At 40.2% G+C, this 24613-nt stretch overlaps 2 protein-coding genes across 2 annotated transcripts in view; one reads left to right on the top strand and one right to left on the bottom strand.

The window, feature by feature from the left end:
* Nucleotides 1-19033, top strand: part of TRAPPC3L (trafficking protein particle complex 3 like) — a 44052-nt gene extending 25019 nt beyond the window's left edge. The window contains exons 4-5 of the mRNA XM_028509629.2: nucleotides 8463-8648; nucleotides 14096-19033. Coding sequence (XP_028365430.1) covers nucleotides 8463-8648; nucleotides 14096-14215 — 306 coding nt within the window. The 3' untranslated portion in view covers nucleotides 14216-19033. The remainder of the gene's footprint in view (nucleotides 1-8462; nucleotides 8649-14095) is intronic.
* On the bottom strand, nucleotides 2042-6285 carry CALHM5 (calcium homeostasis modulator family member 5). Its single transcript, XM_028509628.2, has 2 exons — nucleotides 5635-6285; nucleotides 2042-3117 (listed from the first exon to the last, which is right to left on the bottom strand). The coding sequence occupies exons 1-2, from the start codon at nucleotides 6172-6174 to the stop codon at nucleotides 2728-2730; spliced, it is 930 nt and encodes a 309-aa protein (XP_028365429.1). The 5' UTR covers nucleotides 6175-6285; the 3' UTR covers nucleotides 2042-2727.
* Nucleotides 19034-24613: the final 5580 nt, after the last annotated feature.

Below are 24613 nucleotides of genomic sequence, written 5' to 3'. Positions count from 1 at the left end.
TTCAATGGCATAAAAAAGACCCAGGCAGCAATGAAGGTTGCATTATGTGAAATAAAGAAAAATCTACAGGGATCCAGCAGTGACAGGAAGGAAACCAGGACTCAAATCAATGGTTTGGAATAGAAGAAGGAAAGAAACATTCAACCAGAACAGAATGAAGAAACAAGAATTCAGAAAAATGAGGAGAGGCTTAGGAACCTCCAGGACAACTTAAATATTCCAACATCTGAATCATAGAAGTGCCAAAGGAGAAGAGGTAGAGAAAGAAATTTAAAACTTATTTGAAAAAATAATGGAGAACTTTCCCAGTCTGGCAAAGGAAATAAACTTCCAGGAAGTTCAGGAAGCTCAGAGAGTCCCAAAGAAGTTGGACCCAAAGAGGAACACACCAAGGCACATCATAATTACATTACCCAATATTACAGATAAGGAGAGAATCATAAAAGCAGCAAGAGAAAAGGAGACAGTTACCTACAAAGGATTTCCCATTAGACTATCAGCTGATTTCTCAAAAGAGACCTTGCAGGCAACAAGGGGCTGGAAAGGAGTATTCCAAGTCATGAAAGGCAAGCACCTACATCCAAGATTGCTCTATCCAGCAAAGCTTTCATTTAGAGTGGAAGGGCAGATAAAGCACTTCTCAGATAAGGTCATATTAAAGGAGTTCATCATCACCAAGCCCTTATTATATGAAATGTTAAAGGGATTTATCTAAGAAAAAGAAGATCAAAATGTGAACACAGTAAAAACAGAGGGAGAAAAGGTACAGAGAATAAGTAGCATAAATGGTAGGTAGAAAACAGACAGGGGGAGGTTAAGAATAGTATAGGAAATGTAGAAGCCAAAGAACTTATATTTATGACCCATGAGCATGAACTAAAGGGGGGGGAATGCGGGTGGGAGGGGTGTGCAGGGCGGAGAGGAATAAAGAGGGGGGAATGGGACAACTTTAATAGTATAGTCAATAAAATATATTTAAAAAAAACACAGAGAGCTCATGGGAGCATCTCTTCCTAACTCTGAATTCGGTGACATCACTTTGGTAACTTGAAATTGCACTGTAGAAATTGGTAAGCACTTCAAATCAAGTTTTTTGGGGGAGCCTTTGTTAAACATTTATCACACTACTGTTTGACACTCAAACATTGTTTGAACTCTTGGGATCTCACAGTCCACACTGTCTACTCTCCCACTTGCGTGTGCACGTGTGCACGGGTGCACGCACGTGCACACACACACACACACCCCTACCTGTCCCCATGCCTCCAAGTTCCCAAGTATGTGTTCTAGGGCCTTATACCTATAGGGAACTTTCCCATTTTGGGAGACTGTCCCATAGTAATACCTGGTTTATCCCCAGGATTCTCCATATAAGATACAAGAACTCTCAATGATACTAGGTGTGAGCCGCAGCATAAAGAATTCAGAATTTGCATTATTTCTGATAAATAAAACTGCAAAACAATTTTATACCAACACTGCTTTGATCTGTTTCCCAGACCTCCAGTGCAGACTGACTGACCCACTCAGTACAGTAAGCAGTGTGCCTGTGACACAGGTAGGGGCCCACAAAAGTGTCTTTAATATATTTTTAAATCTGAAGAAAATAAATTCAAAAATATAAAAAGAAACTATATAGAAAAATAAAATCTGATGAAAATAAATGTACCTTTTTTGTTGAAAAAAATATTTTAGTATAAGGTGGGCATGGCTCAGCAGATTGAGTGCTGGTGTGCAAAAAGAAAGGCCACTGTTTTGATTGCCTGTCAGGGCACACACCTGGGTTGCAAGAGGGTCCCCAGATGGGGACATGCGAAACACAACAGGTTGATGTTTCTCTCCCACATCAATGTTTCTCTCTCTCCCTTCCCTGTCTCTGAGAATAAATTTTAAGAAATTTTAAAAAATAGTTTTAAAAAATTAGGAAAACCTAAGGGAAATGAATGAACTTTTTTTTGTTGAAAACAATGGTTTAACATATAATGTTTGTCCATTATACAAATGTATTTGTCTTTATAGTAATAGAGTCATGAATATATACTGGTGTGTGTATGTGTATTTTAATGGAGCAAGGTATCCACGAGGCAAAAGTACCCAGAGCCCACAAAAATCATAATACAACCCTGCCTGCAGGTGCAAACCTTCATTGTACTTTGGAAAGTTGTGAAAAGGTCTGAATTTTAGGCATTATATCCTTTCAATGTATCATCTTTGAGAACTGGTGTCTTCAGATTCTGAGGAAACGCATTTTGAGTGGTAGAACTTCATACAGCTTTGAAGAGCAGTAGGCTGGATTTATAGGACAAGGTCTGCTGCTGACCACACTGTCGACCCTACTGTGCAGAGCAGTGTGCTGAGAGTAACTGGCTCGCTCAAAAGTTGCCACTGCTGCCCCCAGATGCCATGACCAATATTTACACAGAGTGGCAGACCTTGCTGCATGAGTCTTCTAGCCAATTGTAAAATCTTAGAACTTGAAGAGACTGAGCCCAACCCCCAGCCAGTGCAAAAGCACCTTTGTCAATGTCCTTGACCAGTCACTCAGCATCAGTCTGAGCACATCCTGACACTGTCAGCACTTGGGAGCTGCAAAGCTGCTTCCCTTTGTGTTAACATCTTGTAAACACAAAATGCAAGAAAACATAGATAGAGTTTGCTGTTGATGCAGTAAGAAGATGTCAGAAGATATGAACCCTTGGACGCCATAAGTCAGTGACGGCCGATGAGCTACACATCGTGAGTGCTACCCACAAGGACCATTGTGGTCTCATCTTCCTCGGGGCTAAGTGCCAGGCCATCCTCCACCACCTTATGGAGGGTGCTGTAGTATTGCTGGCTTTGGTCGAAAGAATGCAGCCCTGAAGCAGCCTCCCAGGAAGCAAAGGTAGGCATGGGGAAGACTTCTGGCCTCTTGTTTTCAAAGAAGCATTTCAGATTTCTCTCACTCAGCTTGCTGGCATAGTCCAGGAATGCATTATCCAACTGCTCCTTCTCCCTTTGTGCATACGTCTTCCAAAAATTCAGCTGCAGGTAGCTAACTTTAGATCGGCAGCGAGCATAACAAGTGGTGAGCAGAGAGAAGAAAGATGCTGAACAAATCAGGCACCATCCTAGAATCTTGGAAAGAAAGAAATATTCAGGACAGGTAAAAGCAAAGCCACTTCTCAGGGAGCTGGGGTGATATGACTGGGAAGCATATGGTTAAATTAAAACCACAGTCATGTCCATATCTCAGTTGAAATGCTTCATCTTTTATTTTAACAACACTTTTTTTTTAACAGTCAAAGGCAGTTAGAGTTTCCCTAATTATCTCCATTCTACTTACTCATCATTGCTGGCATGCAAAGAAATAAACAGATGGCAGGCAAATAGAAAAAAGCAAAAAGTATAGATTATCCCTCAATCAGATAAACCAAACATTCAAATACCATTAGCTATCAGAGGAAAAAATCTGTGTGTGGGTATATGTGGTCATTCAAGCAAAAGACCGGTTCCTCAGCCACATGTTTTCAAGCACTGAAAAATGTGTACACATGCCTAGTGACTGGTATTTTTCAAGTTCTATTGTTTGCAGGGAGCAGTAATGCTTTCCGAGGGAAATATCATTACTCTTCATCCATGACACAATGAAACAGACATAATACAATAAGGAAACTGAAACTGTAAGAATTAAAACCCTGGCAAAAGCTGAGGAAACAGTTGCAGTCATTTCCACCTTCCGGGCTATTGGTTCTGCATTTTGATATTTAGAAAAAAGAAACTTCCCTCTGAGGACATGCTGGTTCATCTGGGTTTTTTCCCCTCTGAATATTAAAAACAGAAGTCTGAACAGTTGACGTTATCTCCAAAACTTCTTTGTTGTTCTAATTACATTTTTAACTATTGGAATGGATTTCATATTTGGACAACCAACAGAGCTCTTTTCAACTTCCTCTTGACATTTCAGTAAAATGACCTTTAGTGTTCTCAACAGGAAGGCCTATTTGAAAATAGGAAAAAATATCTGCAAGGGTTCGACCTGCTACTACACTCTACTCTCCTTAGAAAAGGAGCACCACCAGCTGGATTGCTTGTGTCTTCATCCCACCCAGGGATGGAACACTTGTTTTAGCCCCACCCACATGCCAACCAGTAGTCTAGACTGTTTGTTTCTCCTGCTTATCTGGACCACTGCGAGCACTTGCTGTTGATACAGCTCTCCTTGTCCACATCTCTCGTGCGCCCACCCCTAGGTGTCAGCTCCAGGTCCATTTCATTCTGCCGAAAAGTAAACAGGCCAGTGTGCCCGGCTAAGCTATGATGGCAGGTGCAGGGTTTCCTTGTGTTTGTGTTTAGAGAAGAAAAGCTCACATGCATGGATGAGTGTTTGGACCTGGCACTAACTGAATGGAGCCTGGTGCCCGGGGACATAAGTTATAAATCATTCAATGTGTCATAACCCTCATAATTAATGCCTCCCTTCAACAAAAGAAGGAAGATGTCTGGGAGCCTGGCATGTTCTTATCTAAGATGTGCTTTATGCACCACACAAAAGACTTTGGGCATGTTTGTGTTTATCAGTTTATGGAAAGTACATGACGGCACTGCCAACTAGCTTTGGAATGCATGATTTTAAAAAACAGACGTAGCCTTGATGTGTTGTTGTAAAGGTAAGTTCTTATTGAGAAAATGAAATGGTACTATTTTCTATGCATTTATTCTGAAACAAGTAGCATTGCTGAGCAATTGTGGATCTGCTTATCTACTCTTATTGCTTGGCTTTGGTTTGGGGAATGTGCTTCCTTCTACTCACAAGTAGGAACTCAGCCTTTTTGGAGGCCAGGGTAAGGTTTCACATCTGGATTTGTGCTCATGCCCCTGCAAGGGTGACAAGCCACTTTCCTATGTCAGTTGGGTAACTCTATCATTTCCTTCTGTTAAATGAAATAATGCCCCAAATCTTCAGCTTCTTAAGTCATGTAAGACTTCTTCAGCTGGGTAGCACAAAAAGCATAGGACATGCCCTCCCCAGAGAATATGATTGCTTTTCACTGAACGCTATTTAAAGACTGGGAATTTTTACATTATATGGGAAAATTTTCTCAATCCTGGCAATATTTACATATAGAGATAGAAGCTGCCAGAAATCAGTCAAGGGAATCTTGGTATTAACTATATTACACACAACTTTGTGCAAAGTATTAGCTCATTTGGTTCAGCTATATTTTAATAGACGAATGCTATGTTTGTGGGGTTTTTTTCTCAGAAACTGGTTTAAAAATAAATAATTGATAAAAAGCAGTAATTTCTAATCACAGTGCTGTCTTTAACTCTCAATTCTAACTTATATCATACATTATTTATAAAGTCAACTCCAAAAGATAGTTTTAATGTACTTAAGTATTTACAAACACACAAAACCCAGAGGCTATTTTCTTTTTGGAAATGCAAAAGACAATTCAATCAGCAATTTTACTGAGCCATCCAGCCCCTAAAAGCTTCCCCTGAGATTGCCTTCATTCACACTGCATCACGCTCCAGTTTCATTTGTATCAAAGTGTTCTAGCAGGATTCAGACTCAGCCTGGGCTGGAAGGAGAACTGGGAGAATACTTCAAGCTGGCAGGAGAAGGCAAGAGGGTTCTTTTTTTTTTACCTGAGACTGGGCTTGCAGGGACAGTTTCAGCTCTTCATTGTCTGTGGCTGTCATGCTGGTTTGGCCACAGGTCACTTTGTGAAGCTCTTCCCAGCATTCTTTGGGCCTGTGGTTGCAAATCAGCGCCAGGAGTCTTGAACTTTTTGTCCCGCTCATGGCACATTCGTAGAAAGTCCCATTGAGCAAAGCCACAGACAGCCACATCATTGGAGCCACCAAGGAACTCAGAGTGATCTGCCCCAGGACATAGAAGAAGCGGCAGCTGTGGCCTCTGGGGAAGATTTTCCTGGGATTCACGCAGCAGCCTGTGAAGAGTCTCCAGGACCTATTGTTCAGAAAGAATCCCAGGATCAGTAAAACCCAGGCAGGAGCAAAAAGGAAAACCAGCCCATAGACCACATTCTCGCTGCTGCAGGGGCACTTAAATGCCACAAGGGAAAAGAGCCGCTCACTTCCCAGAGTCAGCAGAGCCATGAAGCTGTAGCCAATCACCGTTTTCTGGTTCAGGAGGAATTTTAAAATCCCATTGAAAGCATCCATTTTGGAGATGAACAAAGAGGGGAAGTGCTTTGCCCTTATTTATTGGCAGAGCCGTGGTGGCCGGCACCGAGGGTGGAGCTCTCCCTTCATCTGGAACAACAGTCCTCCTTCTCAGACTGAATTCAGACAGATAAGGAAACAGGGTCATTCCCGAGGAATGAATATTTCCCAATCCTGCTCAAACAATGCCTCCTACTGCTGAGTGCTGGGCTGTGAAACTAGGGCCAAGACACTGAGAATTAACTTCCCAGGGCAGAGCCTCCATTTTTATGTTATTTCCATGCATAGAAAATCTGAAAGAAATTCTCACTCAAACAAAAAAAGGCCTAGGAATTTTCCAGCCAGAGAAATCAACACTGCCAGAAATGTGTTTCTGCCAGTTGGTCAGGAGCCAAATCAATCTCCAAGCCTGGAGTTTTGTGCTGGTTTTTCCCCCCCTACCTCTTGGTATTTGACTTAAGGGGTGGAAGATTTGCTTTATATCCTTTAAAGCTGGCCAGGGTCAGAGATTTGAAACGAATTTCAGGGGTGGGCTATTAGAAATTTATATGAAAAAGTTTAGGTAGCCTTTGAGTTTTGAATAAAAGAGAAAATTCGGAGAGTCCTCCTCAGTTCTTTCCTAGGCTCTGATAGTGATCTCTTCATGGGTATCTCTGCCTTTGGCCTCATGCCCAGCCCACCCCCGATCCTGAATCCACCCTCCAAGCTGACACGTGAGGAGCTTCCTCTAACACAGAAATTTAATTCTGCCTTAGCTTACTCACAGCTTTGGGCCTCCTCTCAGCCTACAGGCTGATAAGTGCCAGCCTCCCATGAGCCTTATCATGGTATTCCACGCCCATGACATGCTCCCTCTACCTAGAAATCCCCACTCACCCCCACTTCGTTCACCTGACAAAGTCTCACTCAGTATTCGCGAACAGGGTAGACGTTTCTTCCTCTGTGATTATTTCCAGGATTGCTTCACAATAAAGCAATCCTGGAAATAATCACAGTGGGGCAAAAGGAGGTTTGCAGTTATTCACATGGAAAACAATGCACTAATTAATAAATAATAATATAAGAATAAAGTCTGAGTTTCACATACTCACAATTGTAAACCTACTTCTACCCCACCCCGTATAAAACAATATACTGCAGGGCTTACTACACCATTGCAGTTCTTTGCCTAATGTCTGTAGCCCCCTTTTAACTATAAGTTCTTATGAAGCAGGAACTACATTTTATGAACTTGTATCCTGGGTCCAAACGTGCTGTCAAAGTCAAACAGTTACTGAAGTCATACTGCGTGCCAGGTACTATGCTAGACAGGCAGTGTTCACTGAGTATTGAATGAGTGAGTGAATGAATGAAGAGCCTTAATTAGAGGTACTTCTAATTAGAAATAATGAAGGAAATTATTTCTATTTCTCTCCTACACTGGTATTACTTTTAAAATTAAGTTAATTAAGGCACCTGAAGACAGTAACCCATCAAGCTGCCACATGCCCACGAACAAACCTGTCATCCCAGGCCTGTGCGTATTGTGAAAAGAAAGGGCCTTGGACTGGGAGCCATGGAACCAGGGTTTAGGGCAACCTTGACCGTGTGCTTTTACCTCTCCGAACCCCAGTTTACTCATTTGTGAAAATGGGAATGAAACAGAAATAATCTTCAAGGTTCCCTCCACGTCTACATTGTAAACATTTTTGAGCCCTGTAAAGCAGGAGACTGAGAAGCTACTTTATGACTCATTTTGTGCTTCTCACCACCAAACCCTTGCTCCTTATCCTCGACTTGCCATCCTTAGTCATGTGGCAACCCCACTTCCCCAAACACACTTCTCAGTCTAAGCTTCCTGTAGCATCCTTCGCTTTATCATTGATGATATGGAAGATGTGTCCCTTCTAAATCTTGTTGTTTACTAATGTGACAAATATATTGTCCTAATTCATACTAACATGTTGATAAATAGTCATATTTCAATCTCCTGCCTTCCTAAAGGACATTTATTTTTGAAAAAGATTTTAGGAAATAATGCTTAACTCTTTTGTAAAGTTATGTTGTGTCCTCAGAAACTAGTCCCTTAAGATAGCCCAGTGTAGTTCCATAAAAATAAGAGGTTTTAAGACTTACACTAGTCACAGCATCAGTACATTTCAAAGCTAGGTGTGAGCCCGGACTTCCTGATGTGCACTCCAGGAGTTTCACCGTTACTCAGCACTGCCCGGAACAGGGCATTTGGCTGCTGTATTCATAGACATTTGTTCTAGAGCAAGCTTTTGTAATTTTTCTCTCTCTTTTGTTAGGTTGCTTTCAAGATGTACTTGGGAATCACACCAAGTGTGGCCTGTAACAATTCAAGCAGAAATGAATTTTCCCTGATTCTAGACAAGAATCCTCTGGTGGAGTTTGTGGAAGAGCTCCCTGCTGGGCGGACCTCTCTGTGCTACTGCAATTTACTCTGTGGCATTATCAGAGGTGCCCTGGAAATGGTAAAGCGCCTACTTCATTTTGCCGGTTACATTTGTTATCTAGCACTGGGTAACAAATCACCCCAGAATAGAGCAGCTTAAACAACCAGTGTTTATTATCTTACATAGCGTCTAAGGATCAGAAATGTGGGCACAGCTTAGCAGGGAGGTTGTGGCTGAGAGATTTTCACAGCTTGACACTCATGCAGTCAAGCTGTTGGTCAGGGCTATGGTCTCTGAACTTGACAGACTAGAGAATCTGTTAATACTTTTCATGCTCACTCACACAGCCTCAGTGCCTTGCTGGCAGTGGGCTAGAGGCTTCATGAAGTTCCTTCTTGCTAAAGAGGCTTCTCTGTCCATCCAAACACAGTAGGTGCTGCCAACCCTGGTACACAGTGGGAGGGGACACCATAGGGCGTGAACAACAGGAGGCGGGGATCATTGCAGGGCACTTTGGAGCCTGGCTTCCACACCTACATTACCCTTGGTTAACGATTTAATTAAGGCAATTATTAGTACCTGCTAAGAGTCAGGCGCTGAACTTGCAAAGATGAGCAAGGCACAGCTGGTGCCTTTCACAAAAGTTCTGTACTATAGAGAAATCAAATGTATAAAGCAGTGTGACTAAAGACTACAGGAGGACCTGGGTTGGGGTGGATGGAAGGTCAGGAAAGACTTCCTAGAAAAACTCTGATCTGGTATCTGAAGGATAGAAAGAAATTAGGTGAGATGAAGGCCTTGGGTAAGAGAAGCAGGGGGAATAATATTCCAGGTAGAAGGAGCCGCATGTCCAGAGGCACAAAAAATATTTTCTTCAAGAAACAAGGAACTTGAATTAGTTTAGTATGACTGGCATGTAGATTGAAAGAGGGTTCATCGTGGGAAAGGAGATATAAATTTTTTACAAAGGTCTGATATATAAAGGGATTCACATGACAAGTTGGGAATTAGATTTTTGTATTGAAAACAGCAGAGATCCATTATAGTTTTATAAGCAGGTGAATGATATTTTGAAATTTATGTTTTATTTTACTTCAAGTATATTGTATTGATTATGCTATTACAGTTGTCCCATTTTTTCTCCCCTTTATCCCCTCTGCCCTGCAACCCTCTTCCCTCCAATCCTCTTCCCTCCATCATTTCTCTCTCCTTAGTTTATTGCAATGGGTCATACATATAAGTTCTTTGGCTTCTCCATTTCCTATACTATTCTCAACCTCCCACTGTCTATTTTACCTACTAATTATACTTCTTATTCCCTGTGCCTTTTCCTCTATTTTCTCCCTCTCTGCTGATAACCCTCCTTGTGATCTCTATTTCTTTGATTCAGTTCCTGTTCTGTTTTCTTAGTTCTTTTTGTTTTTGATTTTTAGGTTTAGCTGTTGATAGTTGTGTTTGTTGTCACTTTATTCTTCATATTCTTGATTTACTTCTTTTTCTTAGATAAGTCCCTTCAACATTTCATATACTATGGGTTTGGTGATGATGAACAACTTTAACTTGACCTTATCTGGAAAGCACTTTATCTGCCCTTCCATTCTAAATGATAGCTTTGCTGGATAGAGTAATCTTGGATGTAGACCCTTGCCTTTCAAGACTTTGAATACTCGTTTCTAGCCCCTTCTCGCCTGCAAAGTTTCTTTTGAGAAATCAGCTGATGTTCTTTTGGGAACTCCTTAGTAGGTAACTGTCTCCTTTTCTCTTGCTACTTTTATGATTCTCTCCCTATCTTTAATCTTGGGTAATTTAATTATGTTGTGTCTTGGTGTGTGCTTCCTTGGCTCCAACTTCTTTGGGAGTTTCTGAGCTTCCTGGATTTCCATGTTTATTTTCTTCACCAGGTTGAAGAAGTTTTCCTTCATCATTTGTTCAAATAAGTTTTTGATTTCTTGCTCTTCCTCTTCTCCTTCCAGTACTACTATTCAGATGTTTGAACGTTTTAAGTTGTACCAGAGGTGCCTAAGCCTCTTCCTATTTTTTTGAATTTTGTTTCTTCATTTTGTTCCAGTTGAATGTTTATTTCCTCCTTCTGTTCAGTCCTGGTTTCCTTTGCTTCACTGTTGGTTCCCTGTATACTTTTCTTTATTTCGCTTTACATATTCTTCACTTGTTCCTTTATTTTGTGGCTGTACTTAATCTTTTCTGTGAGCATGCTAATTACCAGTGTTTTGAACTCTGCATCTGATAGGTTGGCTATCTCCTCGTCACTTAGTTCTTTTTTTCTGGAGTTTTGATCGGTTCTTTCATTTGGGCCATGTTTCTTTGTCTCAGTGCACCTGTTACATTGTAAGGGGTGGAGCCTTAGGTACTTGCCAGGGTGGGGTAACCCACATGACTGCACTGTGGCACTGTCTGTGGGGGAGGAATCAGAGAGGGAACAGTGCTGCTTGCTTGGCTCTTGCCACACTTTCAGACACTTCCCCTGCTACCCACAAGCGAATTGTGCCTTTTTGGTGCTGATTCCTGGGTAGATGGGTTTGTGTACACTTTAGGACCCTGTAGAGCCCTCCAAAACAGACACTCCTATGAGACTGGGAGTTTCACTCACTGCCACAACACCCACAGGTTTTTACAGCCAGAGGATTTGAGTCTTTATTCTTCTGCACTGGAACCCTATTTTGTACAGTCTGTCTCCCTTCCCAGTTGTTCCTTCCTAGTTATCTACATGCGAATGTGGGACTTCTGGGTCCACTAGTCACTACCTCACCATCTTCTCTGCCAGCTGCCACCTTGCCAATCATCCTCTCTGCACTGGCTGCCTATCTCTGCCCCTCCTACCAATCTGGATGAACGTTTCTTCTCTAACTTCTTGGTTCTGGACTACAATATGGTTCAATTTTCTGGCAGTTCTGGAGGTTTTTTCTTTTTAAATTGGTTGTTGTCCTTCTTTGGTTGTGCAAGGAAGCAAAGTGTATCTACCTACACCTCCATCTTAGCTGGAAGTTGAAATTTGTGTTTTAAAAATCTCATTCTTTGTCAACAAGTGAACATGGACAGAAGAAGAAATTAAGGAGGGAAGGGGGAGCAGCTGGGAAGCTGATCATGGTAACCTCAAGATAAACCAGATAAAGCCCTGGTGGTAGGAGTGGAGACAAGACCAATTTCAACAACATTAAGAAGGTAGAGCAGACTTAAGATTGGGTAATCAATTTACTAAAGGGGAAGGTTGAGAAAAAGACTCAGGAATGATTTTTAGGTTTCTGAGCAATCTATAGGGATGGTTGTATGTTCAACCAAGAAAGCAGAACCAGGAGATGTACCTCTGGGGACAGGAGAGACAAAGTGAGAAGTTCATTTAGGCAGTTGCTGGGACCAAAGTGTCTCCACACACCAGTGATGACACACTAAGCAGTTGTTACCCATATCTGGAGGTCACAGAGAGATGTGGGCTGAAAGGCATGGGAACTCTCAAAAAGCATCTATAGAGAGGTTTGAGTAAAAAAAAGTCACAGATGGAACTCTAGGAAGCAACGAAACAAACTAAGTTAAAGAGAGAAAATCAAGGCAGTAAAGGATACCAAGAAGGGGCAACCAGAGCTAAGGAAAATACCAGGAAAGAGAGTCTTTCAACAAAGGGAATGAGTAGCAAGACCAAGGACAGTAGAGGTTGAATAAAACAAGTCTGAAAAATATTCACAACATTTAGGGACCAAAAGGTCAGGAATGTCCTTGGTCCCGCAAACAGCTTTTGCTGTTTTGGGGAAATGAAGGGAGAAGACATTCTGTCAAAGATTGACAGCCCAAGAGCAGCTTAGCATAGGTAATAATCAAGGGAGTCTCATTTTTCCAGAAGCATAGCTGTTTGGAATAGTGAGACCAGATTGTAGCCCAAGGCCAGGCATGTACTGGCTTACCAGTAATGGGGCATGCATATAATTTCAATTATTTGTGATGATTGGGGAAGGACATAATTACAGGTAATCCAAAAGAGTAAAGCAGTAGAAATAATGTATCAGCCACCAATAAATTCCACATTTCTTTTTTAAATTTAAATTATTTTATTGTTGTTCAATTACAGTTGTCCATATCCCCCCCCATTCCCTCCGCCCCACCAAATTCAACATTTATACCTTACCATTTTCTAAAGCTTGCCCTAAAATCAATGGCCATGAATTGAAGTAAGGTAGAGTTCTGGCAGTTTATGGGAGGAGAAGAAAGAGAGAGAGAGAGAGAGAGAGAGAGAGAGAGAGAGAGAGAGAGAGAGAGGGAGAGAAGGAGAGATAGCGAAAGGAAGAAAGAAAAAGAAAGAAAGGAGAGAAAGAAAACCAAGTTAAAGATAAAGAAGTCTTCCTCTCTCATGGATAATTGTTGGCTATATATGCAGAACAACACATAGGCATCAGATCATATGTGGACCCAAATATCCAAAAAGATTCAATGTAGTCTTCTTGTTATTTTAATTAATTTCCTGTTAAATTTTGACAAAGATAAAAAAAGATCTTATAAGGAAAAAGTGTGAATTTATCTTCCACATTTTAATGTGCCATCTATACTCTCCTATGGGGTGGTGGGCTCACAAAGGTATGGTTTGTGTACCCTGTTTGATCCAAGTAACTTGGCCTACCAAGGTCTGTGGTTTCACAAATACAGGCTGGTTGGCCAAGGAATTCTTAGTGAGAGAGGGGAATGAGTCAGGTAAGATTATAATTAATTAATTATATTAATTAATTGCTTAGTAGGCCTAAGCTTTTCCACTTATTAGTATTTGCTTATATTGGATACTTTCTCTTATTCATTTCCTTTACTCCCAATCACTTAAAATAGCTGAGTGGTATCTAATGAGAGTAGGTCAGCAATACCGTGCTGCTCTTACATGAATATATTTTGATGAACAGAGAAGTTAGCCCTTTGGGCTTACTTAAATGTCTGGGAAATGGGCTATGCTTTACAGAGGAAAAGAGGGCCTCAGTATCAAATATTCATGTCTGTATTTTCAATCTTTAGTTTTATATTCATAATTTATTTAGTCTGTATTTCTTCAAATCTGTCAAAGCCATAAGTGATTGCTAAATATTGTTAGGGCAAGTAATATGCTATTTAGCTAGGGCTTAAATATTGATGGCAAGATGGTTGGAGAGAATTCTTTTATTCTTGGAAATTCTGCTTGCAAGGCACATTGGGTCAAAGCTATCATTGAGTTGGGAATCCATGTTCTTATTGAGATGGATTCATAATGCAACTCGGTGAGCAAAACTTGGCATGGGCCCACATCCCTGGGTTTGCCCCAGAGGCCTCCACTTTGGGCCTGGCCTGGACTGCCCATCTCTTTGCAGACGCACAGCATGGAGCTCACACACACACAGCCAGACCATCTGGGGAAGACACACAGTCAAGGGCTCTTCATCTACAAAGCAAGCTCTTTTTTATCATTCCATAAGGAAAGTCAGCTTCTAAAAAGAGACATAAAAATGTAGTGAGTTTTTTTCCTTTAACCTAAATGACATAAATTTTTTTTTCTTTCCTAGGTTCATTTGGATGCTGATGTTGCATTCTTGCAAGACAGACTAAAAGGCGACAGTGTAACAGAAATAGGAATAACATTCCTGAAAAAGCCAGATGAGAAAAAATACAGACGGAAAAAATGAAAAATAGCATGCAAAATGCCTCAGGCTGACTAGCTGAGGAGTTAGTGGTAGCTAAACAAGTATAGCCACTGGAATTTTGAGTTGCTTAATAGCATGGGCTTTAAAAGGATTATAAATCAGCCAGAAATTTGAAATGCTGTGCACCAGGATATGAGGCTGTTTTTCCCCTTTTGCTTTTAAATCACCCAGTTTCAATCTCATGTCAAGATTTCATATACAAATAACTCCTTATAAGATAGAAAGCATGAGTAGCACATACTACATAGTCCAGCACGAGAGGGTCTATTCATTTCATTTATTTGTGGTAACAAAAAAAATATTGTCACCTATACAATTGGTATAGTTATCTCTTCTCATATGAAGAAATGGGTGAAATGATACAATAGAGAGTCCACTACTCACAGTTTCTAGGTCCTGTACATTGCATTCTCTGTGGAAATAGCTCCATTTGTACCAATCTTTCATATTTATGAAAAAAATGGGATTTTTCTCCAATATTGGCTTGGCTTATAACTTCAGCTTTCTGGAGCTACACTTGATTTGTAATCGACAGGGCAATACTATTTATTTGGATGCTAATTCTGTAACATTTAAAAGTAACAATTTTAATTCATTTAATTTATTTAATTTTTAGATGGCTGGCATTAAGCTAATTCTTTACTTTTCTCATGAAATATTACTGATGGTGAGGCCAGAAAATCACTACAATGAGAAGTCAATGATGTTCTTTGAGAATGTTTTCTTATCTCAAGTTTTATTCAGTTATAATTTTTACTATCATTTTTATCACCTAAAAACCTGATAGAGTATATTTTGTTTGTGACCAGAACATACTTCAAATTCAAAATTATGGGATTAAATAAATAATAATCTTCACCAGACCATCAGCATACAACGTCAACCTATATGGCAGTCCCGACTTTACTGGATTCTGCAGAGAAATTAAATTAAAAGTAAAAGTTACAATTAGTGTGGCACCATCAGTTAAAACTGCTATAAGTGCTATGGTAGTGAGGGCCTCACCTCGGACTCAGGAGCCTAAAGATGAGGCCCCGTTCTGTTTGTAGTGGCCTCAGTTGATGCTGACCAGTAGCTGGTCTTGGGTAAGGTGTATAATCTCTCTCTTTCTCCCTTTGTAAAATGAGAGGATAGTACATGATAAGGATCTAAAATTATGACAATAAACAAATGACACCAGTAACCACTGAAAATCCACCTCTTCAGGTTTTAGAAGACTATGGGGAAATTGTTCCCCACTTACCCAACTTTCTCTTCAGAAGGACGTTGAGGTTGGTATTAAGGAGCGAATAGGGTCACAGGGGCAGCTGTAGCATCAGTGGAAGGACCTTCAAACCCGTTCCACAGAAGACCAGGAGTAAAATCTGGAACATTGATCAATGCAGAGATTTTGGTTATCTTGGAAAAGCCAAAGGGAAAGAAAGGTTTGGGGCAGAGAGATAGTTTAGTGATTTCAAGTGATATCACCAGATTGTGGTGCACACACAGTTTCCTGAGGAGGCCTGCCTGTTACCTATTTAAAGTTGCCAAGAATCAGAAATACCTCCCTCAGCAGCCTGTACACTTATTTATTGCCTTCTCAAATCTCTCCAGTCCACCTGTTAGTTATCAGAAGCCTGGGTCTCTTCATCAGTTGGAACAGACTATTATGAGTAACTGCAAAGCTCCCTCTTCTCCCTGTGTATGAAGTGCCTAGAATCTTCCTGCAATCCCTTTACATTCTTCTTTGTTCCCTCGTCCATTTCATTTATTTCAATTATGCTTCATGTAATGGAAATTTGTTGGCTGCCTGTATCTTTCTGCTTTCTGAGAGAATGACAGTGTTCTGTTCAGGTGCTCATCGCTTTATTAAGCAACACAGCTACGACCTCAGAGGAAGTCATCACCTGGCCACAGTGGTTCATTCCTGGTTTAAAACCACCACATTGACAGCCACATATAAAACAGTCAGGACATGACATGCCCCAGACCAGAGGGCAGGGAGGACTGGACTGAAGTGAAGAAAGTCTTGCCTGTTACGTGAGCCCATAAATTTACTGTAGTCTTTCAGAGAGTAGTTTGGGTTTCTGTTACAGTAATGCAACAAAGTTCATTGCATTATAAATATGTGAAAAACAATTTGCAACATACTGGAGAATATCAAAGAGAATTGTTCATTATTACATTTGCACATAGTTGAATGCTCAATAAAATGACATTAGGGTTCACAATAGCTCCCCTCCTCACAGAGATGAAAAGGTTACAGAAGGGAGAAAAGAGGAAGTTAAGTTTGCAAGTACCTAGCACATAAGTCCCAAAAAAGGAAGATTCTATAGAGAGAAAGCATTTGATATTAGTGCACTGCAAGCTCTTTAAAAACAAACAAAACAAAAAGAATGTCATACATGTCAGGGCCTTGCTTCAACTATTTCCAACAGAACTTAAATTACATTAGGAGTCACTCAAGAATTCCAAAGTCAGAACAATCCTCTGACTTCTGGAGCCTCCTAGTGGCCTACATCTTTCAAGCCAGCAGACTGTCCATAGTGACTTGCTGTTTCAGTGTAGTGTGTGAATCACTACACTTTAATGACGTAAGAGAGAAAATTCTAATTCCCAATGTTCTATACATGCCAAATTATATAAGCCCCTAGAAATGCTACTTTCTTGGTTTTGAATTCAATTCAGATTTTTATCAGGTACTAGACATTGTAACTGTGTGCTATGGCACTTAATATTCCTAACAACCTGTGAGGCACTGGATAACAGACAAGGAGGAGATGGATGGGAAACTAAAAGGAGCTAAATTTGCCAGTGCTTTAAGTGCATCATGATGAGGGGTGGTGAGTAAAGGGAGCTGGCCATGGCTCCAGCCTGCAAGGCTGAGTAAGAGCCCACAGGAGGCAGAGCCAGTGCAGGAGAGAAGCTAATAAGTTTGGAATATTTTGAGTTTGAGGTGCCTTTGAAACATCTCAACAGCTGCAGGGATTCCGAAGAGAGGAGATCACTGTGTGGATACCAGTAAAGGTGGTGGGTATAGACAACAGCCTCTGGGGATAGTGTGGACTTGAGAATATATCAGAGCAAAAACAGAATCCGGAGGAAAAACACCATTCAAAAGGCAGCAAAGAAAGAAGAGCACAAATAAGACCAAACTTTCAGTCAGAGATGTATGTAGGAGAAAGTGGTGATGCTGAAGCCAAAAGAGTTTCAAATACAGTAGAGTGATTAGAGGTATTAGATGACACAGAAAAGCTGAGGAAGGGATGTTCAATTTTGTAAGGAGAAGGCCTTTGCCCCAGAGCGATTTCAGGGCCCGAGGTAGGAAGTGGCCTCACTGTAGTAGATTGAAGAGACAGCAGGAGGTGAGATCCTGTGTACCCAACAGGCCACCAATGCACCCCTCATCCTTCCAATGGCAAACTTTAAGAAAACAAGATGTAGCAGATAGAATGTCCTTTGGACTGACTGAATGTCTCCCCCAGTTTTCATATTTTGAAACCCTGATGCCTAATGCGGTATTATTTGAAGGTGAAACCTTTGGGACTAAATTAAAGTTAGATTTAGTCATAAGGATAGAGTCCTTATGATGGGATTAATGTTCCAGAAGAAAAACGTAAGATCTCTCTCTCTCTGTCTCTCTGTCTCTCCCCTGTGAGGATACAACAGAGCAGCCATATGCAAACTAGACAAAAAATCTGCTAGCATCTTGATCTCGGATTTTTCAGGCTCCAGAGGTGTGAGAAATAAATTGTTTAAGCCAACAAACCTATGGGATTTCATTACAGCTGCTCAAATTGATGAAGAGTGCCAGTTTTCCAAATGCACAATCTTACATTAAAATGTTTACCTGAATGTTCTCTATCCTGATTCTTCTCCTATATTTCTGTTGGCTATTAATTCTAAATGTCCTTCATTCCCCTCCATGGCTGGCACATTCCTCAACATAGACACAGCATCTGGATAGTGTGACCCTTGCACAGAAAACCTCTCCTCTCCACCCACTTCCCCTGTCTGTTCCTTTCCCCACTAGTCACTCCACCTTGCTGTCCCAGAAGCAGAGATCTGGAATGCCCAAAATTCAACTCACTATATTCTCTCACCCCCTAAATCTCTTTTCCTTCAATATCTCATTTCCTAGTTAATTACCTGTTGTAAAAACTAAAAGCCTCATATCCATTTTCTACTCAATTTTTACTATTTAATCTGTCACTAAGTTCTTTTAATTCTGTATTCTAAACTCCTTTTGACTCCCCGCCCCCTTCATTTAGGGGCTGATCTGCTTTCTAACTGGTTTGTTATCTCTAGTTTCCAATTCCAGTTTACTTTCCACACTGGAATGCAGGGATCTGTAGAAAACACCAATGAGATGATGGTACAGCCACACTACAAACATCTCAGAAGCTTTCCTACAGGATACAGCCTCTAGGACACACTATACTCTTTATCCATGAAGTGAAACCCAATTCTCAACCTCCTGCATATGACACTCATTAAAGTCTACCCTTACTGACCCATCTTCCCATTCCACCTCTGGACTGGGTGTGTTGCCCCCAGTCTCTGGTTTCTTTAGTATCGTTTGCATATCTCTCCCCCATAAACTGAGTATTTTCCTACAGGTCCTCCTTCCCTATTAGTGAGTTCCTCTTTGGCAAACAGTGTATCTTTTTTATCTTTGAATTCCCACAATGTGGCAGAGTCCCTGACACTCAATCAATGCTAGATAGTACTTTTGGTAGTGAAAAATATGCAGAATGAATGAATGAATGAAGAAGATGATAGTCTCTAGGTCTAATTGGCCCATCTTGAAAGATTGTTCATCACTTTATATAATTTATTTGGCCTTCTATTGTTTATGTCAATGTTCTCTAAAGTACCAATATAAAGGACATGGAGTGTGACCTTGAAATTGGAGACTTCTTTGTTGTGAGGATATCTAGGATGTTTTAGATATCCTAGATTTTATCCAGAATCAGGTAATTTGCTTTGCTGAAGAAGGTGAGGAATAGGCTGGAGTAGCAAATGCATAACTTTACTGCATTTTTGGTCTGCCCCTTAATTTTCTGGAGTGGCCAGAGTTTCCATGACAAATAACATAAATGATCTTTCTTCTGCCTATCCTTTGGTTTTCTCAAGGGCTCATTTCCCTCAAGGTATACGCTTTAAAACTAAAAACCATATGGACTATAATACAATGAAAGTGGGTAATCTGACCATAAGAGATTTTATTCTCCCTCATAGGTAAATTGAATGTCTTAAAAGAACCCCAATAGAAGTGCTCATTATGCCCTGAAGTCTTGCTGAATAACAACCTCCTTTCCCTAAATGTCCCTTGAATCAATTTCCCTACACAGTGCCACAGCTTTCATCCTTACCACGACCAGCAATGGCTTTCTCTTCTTGCTGTTCCTGAAAATCAACTACTGTTTTAATTATGTAATGTGTGATTTTGATATTGCAGTTATTTAGGATGTTATCATTTTTAAAGGTAGATATTAAACAATTTTGGAAAAATATTATATCTACATTTTGTTTAAACTAATTGAAAAAAGAATACTATAGTGTGCAAAATACTAAGTTTAGGCATATGTACAAGACTATTCATTGGTATTAATTAATGAACAAAAACAACCAAATATCTATCAATTAATCACTGATTGAATAAACTACAGCACTTCTACAAAATGGAGTATTATACTGCTATAAAAAAGAAATAAACACGATCTTATTTATTTTTTAAAATATATTTTATTGATTATACTATTACAGTTGTCCCATTTCCCCCCTTCACTCCCCTCCACCCTGCACACCCTCTCCCACCCACATTCCCCCCCTTTAGTTCTTTCCATGTGTCATAAGTTCTTTAGCTTCTATATTTCCCATACTATTCTTGCTCTCCCCCAGTCTATTTTCTACCTACCATCTATGGTAGAAAAGGTATAGAGAATAAAGGTACAGAGGGGGCCCTTTTCCCCCTCTCCCCTGTTGCTAACCCTCCATGTGATCTCCATTTCTCTGGTTCTGTTGCTGTTCTAGCTGTTTGCTTAGTTTCTTTTGGTTTTGTTTTAGGTGTGGTTGTTAATAATTGTAAGTTTGCTGTCCTTTTATTATACATGTTTTTTTAATCTTCTTTTCTTAGATAAGTCCCTTTAACATTTCATAAAATAAGGGCTTGGTGAGGATGAACTCCTTTAACTTGACCTTAACTGAGAAGCACTTTATCTGCCCTTCCATTCTAAATGAAAGCTTTGCTGGATAGAGCAATCTGGGATGTAGGTCCTTGCCTTTCATGACTTGGAATACTTCTTTCCAGCCCCTTGTTGCCTGTAAGGTCTCTTTTGAGAAATCAGCTGACAGTCTGATGGGAACTCTTTTGTAGGTTACTGTCTCCTTATCTCTTGCTGCTTCTAGGATTCTCTCCTTCATTTTTACCTTGGCTAATGTAATTATGGTGTGCCTTGGTGTGTTCCTTCTTGGGTCCAACTTGTTTGGGACTCTCTGAGCTTCCTGGTCTTCCTGGAAGTCCATTTCCTTTGCTAGAATGAGGAAGTTCTCCTTTATTATTTGTTCAAATAACTTTCCACTTGTTGCTCTTCCTCTTCTCCTTCTGGTACCCCCATAATTCAGATGTTGGTGCTTTTAAAGATGTCCTGGAGGTTCCTAAGCCTCTCCTCATTTTTTAAAAATTCTTATTTGTTAATTCTTTTCTGTGTGGTTGTTTCTTTCTTCCTTCTGGTTCACTCCATTGATGTGAGACCCAGCTTTCTTTCCATCACTGTTGGTTCCCTGTGTATTTTTCTTCATTTCACTTATTATAGCCTTCATTTTTTCATCTAATTTGTGACCAAAATCAACCAATTCTGTGAGAATCCTGATCACCAGTGTTTTGAACTGTGCATCTGATAGGTTGGCTATCTCTCGGTCGCTTAAAAGAATGGGTTCTGGGGCTTTCATTTGGTCTTCTGTTTGAGCCATCTCTCTCTCTCCCTTTTTTTTTTTTGGTCTGGTGGAGATTGTTATGGATGAGGGGTGGAGCCTTAGGTGTTCACCAGGGCTGGGCACCCCAGTCGCTGGGTTGTGACATTGTATATGGGTGCAGGGTCAAGATGGAACAATGGCACTTGCTGCGTTCTCCATGGGACCTCAGTCTCTTCTGCTGCTTCCCCCAAGCAAACTGGGCCCCATCTGGTGCCAGTCCCGTGTGGGTGGACTTGTGCATGCCATGGGACTTTCCAAGGACCTCTCCTGTGAGGCTGGGTGTCTCTCCGTGTGCCTCAACTCCCACAGGTGTTTTTGATCAGTGTTCCGAGTGTCCCAGCTCTATTTCCCAGTGCTGGGATCCTGGGTTGCTCACAGTGCCTTGCTTCACAATTGCCACCTCATTGGGTCCCCTTGGCTGGGGTCTGCCAGCTGCTGCTTGCTCACCCAGGGTCTACCCGCTGAGGTCTTACTCATCCCTGATGCCTTCCATGCCCAGTCCCAACGCTTTCTGTTCTCCGTGCCTTGACCTGAGCCTGGCTGCCTGACTCTGCCCCTCCTACTGGTCTGGATGAACAGGTCTATTTCAACTTCTTGGTTGTCCGACTTCCACTCAGGTCAATTTTCTGTCAGTTTTGGTTGTTTTTCTGCTTCTAAATCATTGTTGTCCCTATCTTGGTTGTGCAAGGAGGCACGATGCATCCACCTGTGCCTCCATCTTGGTTGAAAGTCTGAAAGATCTTATTTATTATACAGGATGATGTCTTGGTGTCTTGATGATACAGGATAGAATATATTAAGTGAAAAAATAAGTTAGAGAAAACTATACACAGTAACTAACATTTATCCAAGAAAGATGACCTGCAAATAAATATACATATGTGTTTTTTTTACATGGAAAGCTTAACCAAAAACATTTTTTTAAAGGTTACCAATTTGAGGGAGGGATGAGTGTGGAAGCACCAAGGAAAAAAGCTAGACTTCTCAAAGTATGTCTTGTTTGTGTAATTTAACTTTGTAGCCATACAATCACTTTATAAAATAATTCAAGATTTTAAATAAAAGCAATCTTCACAGATGAAAGAAAAATAAATAAACCTAACTGTATATTGAGTTGGTAGCATAAAACATAGAGAAGAACTAATTCAACTGATTTTAAACACAGTAATTTGATTCTACAATTTGAGGAGGCTATACCTTAAGGACAAAAAGGAACAGCCAAGAATACAAAATAAACAAATCTGAAACTCCTCTCAGTAATCAAATTGTTTGTGGTTGTGTTGGTATCTCTATTTTGGATGTGTTTTGTGGTATAAAAAATGTAGTAATCGAGTTAGTATTGTTACAATCTGGGATTTTGAACATGAGAATAAGGAGATAAAAAGGCTTGTTCAATAATATTAAATTAAATTTTATAAAACCTTGTAGTGTAGATTTAAATTGAAACCTATCAGTGTGAATTTATGATGTTTACATATCTTCTTAAAAATCCAGAAAGAACACAAAAAGCATAGGGAACAAAAGAAAAAATAGATAAATAGCACTATATCAAAATGAAAAACTCTGTTCACCAAAGGACAAAATTAACAGAGTGAAACAGTAACCCATGGAATAGGAGAAAATATTTTCAAATCATATATCTGATAAGGGGCTAATATCCAGAATATATGAAGAATATACAAATGGCCAGTAAGTGTTGCAGACTCTGGCCAGCAGAGTCTGCATGTTGTGGCTGAAGATGAGAACAAATGCACACAGACTACAGCAGTCCTGTGGAGAAAAGGGGACCGGACAGGGACTCTCTTAAGATGAGAGCCCTACCGCTGCTTAAGAGGAGAGTGCCCTGACCCTTGCCTGGGCAGGCTTTTATTGTTTCTCTTGGGTCTTATTATCTATTACATAGAATGTTGTTGTCTACGTTTTAGGTACAATCAAGGCAACAAAAATAACAAATGCAGAAGGGAAAGGTGGCGAGCTAATTACACTCCATCCTTGGGAAAGTTTGTACAGGCTTTGGAAATTACCTTGAAGATAGGCAAGAAACATCTGTGGTTTCAGACCAAGGAGAGGGAGTTTTAGCAAGAGCAAGACAAAATGGTCTGGATTCTTTTTCTAGTCCTAGTTCTCACAGGAAAACTGGTTTGAGGGTCTAGCTCTTGCCCACCACTTTGGTCCTGTCGGCTTTTGATACAGGGCTGAGTCACATTAGCCATGTTCAAACAAACCAGCTCCCTGCAAGTAAGCACATGAAAAAATGTTCGCTATCACAAATTGTTAGGGAAATGCAAGTAAATACCACAATGAGATGTCACTCATATGCATTAGGATGGCTAATACTTTTTTTAAATTTTATTTTAATCATTGTTCAAGTACAGTTTTCTCCCTTTTACTCCCAATCCAGTCCACCCTCTCAACCCTCCCCACTTCCCTCCCATTGCCACCCTCCCCCTAGTTTTTGTCCATGTGTCCTTTAAAGATGGCTAATACTTTTTGTAAAATAACAGAACATAACAAGTATTGGCAAGGCTGTGGAGAAATTAAACCCTTGTGCATTGTTGGTGGGAATGTAAAATGTCAGGGTGGTGCAAACAATATAATGTAATGATTATAGAGGTTCCTCAAAAAAGCAAAAATAGAACTATCACATGATCCAGCAACTCTTCTTCTGTGTATATATCCAAAAGAATACAGAGCAGGATCTCAAAGACAGATTTGTATACCCATGTTTATAGAAGCATTATTCACAATAGGAGTAATGCAAGTGTCCATCAGAGGATGAATGAATAAACAAAATGTCGTATGTACTTACAAAGGAATGCTATTCAGCTTTACAAAGGAAGGAAATTCTGCTATATACTACAAGGCACATGAACCTTGCAGACATTATGCTGAGCTTAATAAGTCAGTCAGAATGAGACTAATATTATATGATTCCACTTATAAGACGTACCCTGAATAGTTAAGGGCATACTAACAGACAGTAGAATGGTGGTTGCCAGGGACTGAGGGGAGGGGGCAGTGGGAGTGATTGAGTAATGGGTGCAGAGTTCCAATTCTGCAAGATAAAGAGATTTCTGGAGATGGATGGAGGTGATGGTTGCACAGCAATGTGAAGTTCTTAATGCTACTGAATTGTATTTCTATAAATGGCTGTGGTAAATTTTATGTCTGTGTACTTTACCACAGCTTAGAAATTTTAAATAATAAATCAAATGACTACAATAAATAATTAGTTTTAAAAGGCATTTAATAGACATTGATTTTGCAGTATGTAGACCCTATTTGAATCAAATTCAAATAAGTAATACCTTTATGAGTCATGTAGGGACTTAAGTGATAATTTTATATTTGTCATTAAGATTGTTATTTCTTAGCTTTGATGATTCAATTGTGTGTTCTTTATTAGTTAGTTTTGTTTTTGTT

Source organism: Phyllostomus discolor, chromosome 4, assembly GCF_004126475.2.
Source record: "Phyllostomus discolor isolate MPI-MPIP mPhyDis1 chromosome 4, mPhyDis1.pri.v3, whole genome shotgun sequence".
Taxonomy (NCBI): domain Eukaryota; kingdom Metazoa; phylum Chordata; class Mammalia; order Chiroptera; family Phyllostomidae; genus Phyllostomus; species Phyllostomus discolor.
Note: the sequence above shows the minus strand (reverse complement) of the source record. Positions and strands in the feature narration are given on the sequence as shown.

Bases quoted from the DNA above. Each gene is read 5' to 3' on its own strand.
- CALHM5 (XM_028509628.2), bottom strand. From the start codon at position 6,174: ATGGATGCTTTCAATGGGATTTTAAAATTCCTCCTGAACCAGAAAACG. The intron at 3,118-5,634 runs GTAAAAAAAAAA...TTTCTTTCCAAG, and splicing joins CCCTGCAAGCCCAGTCTCAG to ATTCTAGGATGGTGCCTGAT.